At 53.9% G+C, this 9,501-nt stretch overlaps 2 protein-coding genes across 2 annotated transcripts in view; both read left to right on the forward strand.

The window, feature by feature from the left end:
• Positions 1 to 9,501, forward strand: part of PPP1R12C (protein phosphatase 1 regulatory subunit 12C) — a 225,441-nt gene that overhangs the window by 198,657 nt on the left and 17,283 nt on the right. The window lies entirely within an intron of this gene.
• On the forward strand, positions 9,016 to 9,393 carry CDC42EP5 (CDC42 effector protein 5). Its single transcript, XM_056137236.1, has one exon. The coding sequence runs from the start codon at positions 9,016 to 9,018 to the stop codon at positions 9,391 to 9,393; it is 378 nt and encodes a 125-aa protein (XP_055993211.1).

The raw sequence follows: 9,501 nt of genomic DNA on the forward strand, positions 1-9,501 counted from the left end.
CACATGCCTAGGCACTCCCCCACCCCTCTCTCTATCCACCCCTCGCTTCTTTTGCTGTCCCTGTGTCCCTCTCTCCACCCTCAGTCACTCTATCTCTTTCTCCTTCTCTCCCCCTTTCTCTCCCTGTCTCCCTCTCCCTCACTCCTTCTCTTGCCCTCTCTCATCCTCCCACACTACCTTTCCCCCTCAATCCCTAATTCTCTCCCTCCCTCTCTCACACTCTCTCCTTACCTCTCTCTCTCCCTCGTTCCCTCTCACTCCCTTTCTCCCACTTTATCTCCCTGTCTCTCGCTCTCTCCCTCTCTCTGTCCTCATTCCCTCTCTCCCCCTCCCCCCTCTCTTTCCCTATCTCTCTCCCTGAATCCCTCTCTCTTCGCCTCTCCCTCAATCGCCGCCAGTCTCTCTCCCTTTCTCCTTCTCTCTCCCTATCTCTCTCCCCCATTTCCTCTCTTCCTCACTCCCTCTGTCTCTCTCTCCCTCCCACTTTCCCTCTATCCCTCTCTCTCCCTCCCTTCTCCCTATAACTCTCCCTCTCATTCCCTCTCTCCATCTCCCCCTCAGAACCTCTCTCCCTACCTTTCTCCCTTTATATATCCCTCTCTCAATCCTTCTCTCCCGCTCTCTCCCTTCCTCTCTATCTACATCCCACTCCCACTCCCTCTCTCCCTCTTTTCCTTCCTCTCCATCTCTCTTCCCATATCTCCCTCTCTCCCCCACTTCAACCTCTCTCTCCCTCTTTCTCTCAACCTGTCTCTCCACTCTCCCCCTCACATTTACTCCATTTTTTCTCTCTTTCTCTCCCTCTCCCTCTGTCTCCCCTCTCTCCCTCTCTCTACCCTCTCTCTCCCCTCTTCCTCTCTCCCAGTGCCCCTTCTCTCACTCTCCTTCTTTCCCCTTTTCTCTCTCCCTCTCTCCTTCTCTTCCTCTCTCTTCCTCACTTCCTCTTTCTCCCCTTCTCTCTGCCTACTCTCCCTCTCCATTCCTATCTCTCTCTCTCCCCCTCTTCCCCTCTCTCTTCCTCTCAATCTCCCACTCTTCCTCTCTTCCTTTATCCCCCTCTCCCCTTTCTCTCTCCATCTCTCCCCCTCTCTTCCCCTTTATTCCCATCTCTCCTTCTCTCTCCCACGTCCCCCCTTTCTTTCTCCCTCTCCCCCTTCCTCCTCCTCTCTCCCACTCTCTCTCCCCCCATCCATTTCATCTCTTCTTTCCTTCACTCTTCCATTTGTTGCCACAAAAATTTTTAACTTTAGTCACCATAATTTTGAAGTTTGTTTCCACTGTTCCAGGCAAACAGTGTCCACCATCAACCCCACCATAGGGCACGACTCCCAGGGTCCTCCCATCGCTACCCCCAGGCTCCCCGCCACCCATGCCTCCTGACTCCATGCCTCCATGCCTCTCTTATATCCAAACCAGCTTCTTTTTCCTTCTCTGGTGCCAACCCAAGGTCTCAGGTCCCACACTGTCTTTATTTTATTTCATTTTTACTTTTACTTTTTGTCCTATGAGCCACACCTGGCAGTGCTCAGGGATGACTCCCAGCTCTGCACTCAGGGATCATTCCTAATGGTGCTCAGGGAATCCCATGAGATGCCAGGGATTGGCTTCATGCAAGGCCAGCACCGTCCTCACTGTGCTATCATGTGGCCCCTCCTGACACTGTCTTCACATCTCCACCCTTTCCTGGCTCTCTCCAGGACCAGCCTTCCCTGCCTGGCTGGACCATCCTCCTGGCTCCACATCTGGGGTGACCAATATGGGACCACAGAACACCACGGCTTCTTTCCATTTAAATCAATTACATATAAATAAAAATTTCCTCTGGGTGGGGGGGTGGTCGGTGTGATAATACAGTGGGGAGGGTGTTTGCCTTGCACATAGTCAACCCGGGTTCAATCCGCAGCATCCACCCAAGCCTGCCAGGAGTGATCCCTGAGCACAGAGCCAGGAGTAACCCTGAGCACTGCCAGTTGTGGCCCAAGAGCATAAACAAAAGTTTCTTTTTTCTTTTTTTCAAATAATGTAGGAGTACTGCTATTTGTTCAGCCATTGATTAAGCTGATTGAATTGGGCATGAACTCCACATTATTTTTTTATTTTATTGTATCACCATGAGATAGAGTTACGAAGCTTTCATGTTTGAGATTCAGCCATACAATGATGGGACACCCATCCCTCCACCAATGCACGTTTTCTACCACCGATGTCCTAAGTATCCCCTCCTCCTCATCCCAGTCCTCACCCTGCCTCTATGGCAGACAATTTCCCCAGTACTCTCTCTCTAATTTGGGGTATTATGGGGGTTTTTTTTGTTTTGTTGTTGTTTTTGCTTTTTGGGTCACTCCCAGCATTACACAGGGGTTACTCGTGGCTTATGCACTCAGGAACCACTCCTGGGGGAACATATGGAACGCTGGGAATTGAACCCAGGTCGGCCGAGTGCAAGGCAAACGCCCTACCCGCTGTGCTATCACTCCAGTCCTTCAGGCATTATGTTTTGCTCAAATTTTCCCACCACCATTCAAGCCTAAGGGCAGACGCTAGATAATATATTTTCCATAGCTCTTTTGAATATCTTGAGAGCTTGCACGGCAGTGATTGTAAAATGTAAATTTCTAGATTGTAAACGGTTGGGTTCCAGAGACATATCTGTATGGCAGTAATCTATTTTGGGATTCAATTGAGCGTCTCTGGGCCAGGGCTGTTGGTGTGGTAAAATGGCACCTGGAGGCAAATTATGGACATGACAGCCAGTCTTCTGGACAGGTGGTGACTCAGGGAGGGACAGCCCAGGTCCTCTGCCACCATGCAGCCAGGAGATTTAGTCCTGAACCCTGGGCCTTGCTTGTGGAAGCTCTTGGTCACTGGGATTCCATCTGGAGTAGGCAGGGAGACTGAACCTGCTCCATCTGGGTTGAGTAGATGAAATTGGCTCGGTATGGGGTGCTGTGATGTCTTCCAGAACTCACTGCTGTGTCTCTGGGCCAGGGCTGTACCTGTCTAGGCAGGAAGACTGTACCTGCTCTATCAGGGGTGCCCCGGTGAAAATGGCTCGGTATGAGATCTCTGACGCTGAGATGTCTTCTGGGAATTGCCTCTGTGTCTCTGGGCCAGGGTTGTTGGTGCACTAAGATCCACGTTACAGGAGATAGAGCACACCAGGTAGGGTGTTTGCCTTGCACACGGCCGACCTGGGTTCGATTTCCAGAATCCCATATGGTCCCCCGAGCACCACCAGGAGTAATTCCTGAGTGCATGAGCCAGGAGTAACCCCTGTGCAATGTCAGGCGTGACCCAAAAAGCAAAAAAAAAAAAAAAAAAAAAATCCACATTACAAAATTTTCAGCAGATTATATCTTGGTGAGGTCAGGCTGGGGTATGGTGGCAATTTTGGATTGTGGATGCAAGTGGCTGCTGGGGGCTCTGCTTGGGTGGGAACAGGCCAACCTGCCCCCTCCAATTTACTCTGGTCTATTCAGCCATGTATAGGTCCGAGCTTAACTGCAGCTTTTGATCTCTTTCGATATTTATTTAGGGGTCTCTGAAGCAAGGCAGGTAGCAGAGCTTACAGGATGGTGCATGGGTTGTTTTGTGGGGATGACTGCCAGTGCTTCCATGTATATTGGGAAGTGGGGAAGGTGGCCCATCCCAACTCTGAGAAAGCCTGGAGATTTCCATCACAAAATTTGCTGAGTTTTCAGCAAATTATATCTTGGTGAGGTTCAGCCTGAGATGGTGGAGTCAGGCTTGGGGTATGGCGGTGATTTTGGTTTGTGGAAGCAAGTGGCTGCTGGGGGCTCTGTTTGGGCAGGCCACCAGCCCAACCCGCCCCCCCCACCTCCGATTTACCCCAGTCTGTTCAACTATGCACGGATCCAAGATTAACTATGGCTTTTTTTTTTAAACTATGGCTTTTAATCTCTTCTCAAGATTTGTCTATGGGTCTCTGAAATAAAAAGGCCAATAAATGAGCTTGTATAGCTGAGCCAGAGGTAGTTTGTGGGTGTGACTCCCACATAACTAACTTTTGGCCATTTAATTTCTTGGTAAGCTTGGTCCCAAGTTGTTGGAGTCTGGTCAAAGGCACAGCGGCAATTTTGGGGTATCAGGAAGCCTGAAGGCACCATCACGTTGCTGATGCACTTGCCCCGCAGGTACAGGTTGGCCTGTTGGCAGCACCATACCCCCAGAAAGTTTCTTTTCACCAGGGTCCAGGGAAAGGGCTGACAGCACTGAAAGAGGTCACGAGGGACAGGCATTGTGGTCTGAGAAGTTGTGAGAGCCCAGCGGGGTCCCCTCACCCCATGTCTTGGGGGTGGCCTCCCCTGGAGCCCTCAGAACCTCACACTTTCAGGTTTTCTGAGTCTCTCCAAGGAGAGTGTGACATATCTGCATCTTTTGTGAAATGAGAATGACCTTGTCTACAAAGAGCTAATAGGAGCGAAGGTGGCCAGTCCAGTGGACCCCTCCGGACAACCCATCTCCCCAGTGGCCTGTCTTGCCCTCACCCCACACACACTCCTTCCCACCAAGCAATCCGTTAGCTCACCTGAGCTGCCTCACCTTCTGGCCTCTGGGTTGCCACCACGCCCAGGGCTGCCTTTCCCATCACGCTTGGCCTGATTTTGAGGCAGCAGGGAGGGGGTGCTGTGTATGCTGCCCCCACATGCATCCTCATCCTCTCTGGCTGGGGCCAGACCCTTCCTCTGCTCATCTCTTCAGACACCTCAGTGTTCTGAGTCCACCCTCTGCCCCTCCTGCCCATCCAGAGCCAGCCGTGGGGTCTGCGTACAGAGCAAATGGGAAGTCAGCCAGGTGGGGGCACCTTCTCAGTGAGCACTGCTGAAGTTGCCTCAAAATATCACCATCATGACGGGCACTGGTGGAGGGATGGGTACTTGATCATTGTATAACTGAAACCCAAGCACAAAATTTGTAAGCCTATAACTGTACCTCATGGTGTTTCACTAATAAAAAAAAGAAAAAAAATTTGTAAATATAAAAAAAATATCACCATCATCATCATCATCATTATTTTGAACTTTATTCTAGCCACCAATCATTTATAATTTGACAATATTGTCAATGATGGGTTCATGTATATCACACCCCACCAGGGCACCCCTTTCCCTCCACCATCGTCTGAAGGCCCTCTTCGCCCCTCTATGCCTCACATCCACACCAAAGCACCGCCAGCCCCTGCCCACCACCTGCAGCCTCCTCCCTCCCTCTCCCCTTAGTGTGGGGGTTTCCTGTGTATCAGACTCATTCTCCAACAGTCCCACCACCTCAGCCTCCCCGTCTCTACCCATCTGCACCCCCTTCCTGTGTTTCTTTTCCTTCCTTCCTTCCTTCCTTCCTTCCTTCCTTCCTTCCTTCCCTCCTTCTTTCTTTCTTTTTGGTTTTGGGACATACCTGGCAATGCTTAGGGGTTACTCCTGACTCTGCACTCAGGAATCACTCCTGACAGTCTTGGAGGACCTAATGAAATGCCAGGGATCTAACACAGGTCAGCAGAGTGCAAGGCAAATGCCCACTCCCCCAACTGAGCCAGCTCCCCCTCATGCCTCTACCCACCACCACCCCCAGCTCCCCTTTATCCCCCCAGCTGAGCCAGCCTGTACATTGGTCTCTGTCATCCCCACCCCCATCTCCAGCCTCTCCCTCACACAAGGGGCTCCTCCTAACAAGCGCATCTGGGTTCTTCAGACAGATGTAAGGATGTGTGTGAGCAGCAGGGGGACACCCCCTAACACATGTGCACACATAAACACACATATGCACATATGCATACACACAAACACACATGTGCACACATGCACGCAGGTGTACATATGCACATATGCATCCACACACAGGCACACAAGCACGTGCACATGTGCACATGTGTGCACATATACATACACCCCGTCAGCGGCTGCAGCAATCTGGAAGAAATCACTCCTCCAAACACCAGACTTCCTTGATTTCAGGAAATTCCAGGCTGAGTGGAGGGGGTGGGGAGGAGCTGGCTGGGGGGTGCTGGCCAACCTCGAGCTGCTCTCACACCCCCGCTCTCACCAGAGGGGCCTCCATATTCCACCGCTGCCGCTGAGTCCTACAAACCCGGGAAGCAAACATTTGGGGGCTACAGAAGGCCCACAGGGACGTGCATCTTAAGCTCCCAGCCCCAGAAGGACTGGGGTGTGTCGTGCAACAGTCAGCAGCCCCCAGCGTTCCCACCATGGCCCAAAAAGGAGGCTGACGCCAGACATCTGGGGATAGGTAAGGAGAGAAGGTGGTGGGACTGGTCCTGTGGATCTGAGGGAGGAGACTGAAACCAGTTCTGGGTCCTGTGGGCGCGGCCCTGCACCCCTCAAACCCCACAGGCCTCTCCCTGGCCAGGTGAACTCCGCCCAAAGGAGGAAGAGAAGGAAGAAGGAAGTCCTGGAAACGAAGAGGGGTCCCACGGAGCGACTGGGAGCTCTCAGCAGGACCACGAGGTAGGGGGATTCAGGGGCTGGGGCAGGACCCCACCAGAAGTCATGTGGCCTCACATCCTGGGGCACATGGATGGGGACCCCCACCAGGGGTGCGCCGGGTGAGAGGCTTTTCCGACTGGTTGCCCCACCCTCAAACAGTCAAGCTGGATCCTGAACTAGATTCTGCCCCCGTACACCCCACCTCAGGCAGGCATGGAGGGTACAGAAGGGCTTCAAGCCAGCATGGACCCCGACACTCACCCCCTCCCAGAGGTCAGGACAAGATCAGGGATATCACCCTTGTCCCTGCCACCAGGGAAGCAGAGGAAAGGGACAGCGCGGTCAAGGGGCGCAGGGTCAGCCGTCAGCCCTGCCCTCAGGAGCAAATCAGGGCATTCTCCCTCCCACCACCAGGGTATAGCAGACATCCGGGGGGTGAACGGGTGGGCTGGGGAAGAAAATGGCCTTGAGGAGAGTGTGCTGGAACCCTCCAACAGGGTGATAAACTGAGGCTGGGCCCCAAAAGGAGCCAGGACCTTCCTTGTGGCCAGGGGCCAGTGAGGAGCAGGGTCCAGCACAGAGCAGGGACATGGGGACATGGGCAGTGGCAGTTTGGGTTGTGGGGTTCTATACTGCAGATCTGGGGACCCTGAATGCATCTCGCTGCCTCTGGCAGGCACTGGTGGCTGCTCTGAGCTGGGCAGTTTCTCCCCAGTTCCTGCAGAGACCCTGACCATCTCGGACACAGCCTCACAATTTCCCAGACAGGGCTTAGCGCCAGCACAGTCCCAGCACTGGGCACGCCAGTGCCCCGCCTCGGGTGCCGTCTGCCCCATTTCTGGCCTTGCACTTCCTCCACAGTGTGCCTGCCCAGAGGCCTCCACTGTGCCAGAGATTTCTCAAGGGCATTCAGGAAGTCAGCTTGGTCGGGGTTCAAAGAGCCAGGTGCCTGCAGGCAGTGGCTCTGTGCCATGGGGCAAAGGTGCCCACAGCTCAGAGGGCAGCACCCTTTTATCTGTTTAAGGCCCGCCCTGAATCCACTCTGCAGTGACATCAACCAGAGACTGCTAAAGGATGCGGGCAGTGCTGGGCCCTGGGCTCCACTGAGCCCTTGTTGGACTGAGCAGCCGAGCCCCCAGGAGCCTGCACAGCCTGGCCTGAAGCCAGCCAGCACCGGGAACAAATGTATTTTTGATTCTTTTGACTTTGATTTTTCTACCACGGACATTCCCAAGAGCACATTGCTGCTCTGCCTCTCCTCTCCTGTTTTCTCTGACCCTACTTGCCGCTGACCCACTGTATGGGGTGATTTTCCCAGCCCCATCCCCAGACACCCGCGCTCTTCTTGCTGGCAAGGTTACAAGTAGACTTTGAGAGTTTTCTATGTGCCTTTCTGGGTGGGCCCTGTGATTAATCCCTACTCTAGCCACATCCCCAGTCACAGTTTTCAAGATAGGAAACAGAACATTAATTCTATCTCTCACAGCTGGCTTAGGGTTGAGCACCCACTCAAATAGAAAGAAGAGTTTTCATTGTATTAACAGTGACTCTTAAAACAACACACACAAGGTCATCCCCATCCCCTCCCCAAAGTTCCATGGAAACAGCCTTGTTCCAGGATATGGGCACAGCACTCCCTCGCGCCCCCTCCCCCCCACTTTGCAACACAGGCTGCTAATGCACTGCGTTCTTGATAACTTTTTTTTATCCTATCCCCAACTCAACACAGGGAAACTGTCATCACTGGAGACTTCCTCAGTGGCACTTCCAAAGTCCAGCAGCGCACACAACGCACCTGGGAGCCTGCAGCTGTAGACTCCCAGTCTCCCCCAAGTTCCCTAGCACACAGGGCACACATTGGGGCATATCATGGCTTCTCTGTGCCCTGGCAGTGCTCTGTGGGCCTCCCTTTCTCTATCATACACACTACACAGTCATTTCACATATATTTATTATGAGTCATATGCATGTGTATAAAAAGACATCATCTAATTTTTTTGTTTGGGGCCACACCCGATGATACTCAGAGGTTACTCTTGGCTCTGCACTCAGGAAATCCCTCCTGGTGCTGCATGGGGGACCATACGGGATGCCGGAGATCTGGTCCATAGGTGCAAGACAGGTTCCCACTCATTGTATTATGGCTCTGACCCCATAATCTAAATGTTTCAAAAACATATTCAAATACTGCCACATGCTCAGGAGCCCCTACCACTGTCCGTAGCCCCTAAAGGGCACAGTCCACCTTGTCCCCAGTTGGAGGACTCAGCCATATGTAGGGAGTGCAGGGCAAGGCTAGTGAAGGCACGGCTTGCCCCCGGCCTTTGAAAGAGCCACACGAGTGTCCTTTCTCAACAAGGCCACGGGGCATCCAAGTTTTGTTTGACGCTGAGGGTTCAATCAAGCAGCTGTGACCTCAAAAAAAAAAGAGAGAGAGAGAGACCTCTGAGCCTCAATTTCCCTGTAAGCGGGTCTGGTGGCACCTAGGTAGGGAGAGGGTGGGCACCGGGAGTCAGAGAGTGGGGAGCGGTTCATCGTCCCATTTCCCCTGTAGATGCCAGTGCTGAAGCAGCAGGGCCCGGTGCAGTCCAAGAAGCGTCCGGAGCGCGGCGCTCTGTCCATCTCGGCGCCGCTCGGCGATTTCCGGCACACACTGCACGTGGGGCGTGGCGGCGACGCCTTCGGGGACACGTCGTTCCTGGGCCGCCAGGGCGCGGGGCCGCCCCTAGAGCCCCCGGCGCCCCCCGCGGGGGCTCCGCACAGCGTCCCGCCGCCGCCCACCGACCCGCTGCTGTCCTTCCACCTGGACCTCGGGCCCTCCATACTGGACGCCGTGCTGAGTGTCATGGACGTGGGGCGCTCGGAGGCCATGGCTCAGCCAGGCCAGGACCCCAGCGCCAGCCCAGCGAGGAGCCAGAGCGGCACGGCGTGACCAGCCTGTGGGCAGTCCGCGCCCTGCCCAGCGCCCTGCCCTCGCCCCCGTTTCCAATCATAAACACCTGCGTCCACCATGTTGCCTCACTGTACCCTGCTGCCGGCT

This window comes from Sorex fumeus, unplaced genomic scaffold, assembly GCF_029834395.1.
Source record: "Sorex fumeus unplaced genomic scaffold, SorFum_2.1 ptg000122l, whole genome shotgun sequence".
NCBI classification, from domain to species: domain Eukaryota; kingdom Metazoa; phylum Chordata; class Mammalia; order Eulipotyphla; family Soricidae; genus Sorex; species Sorex fumeus.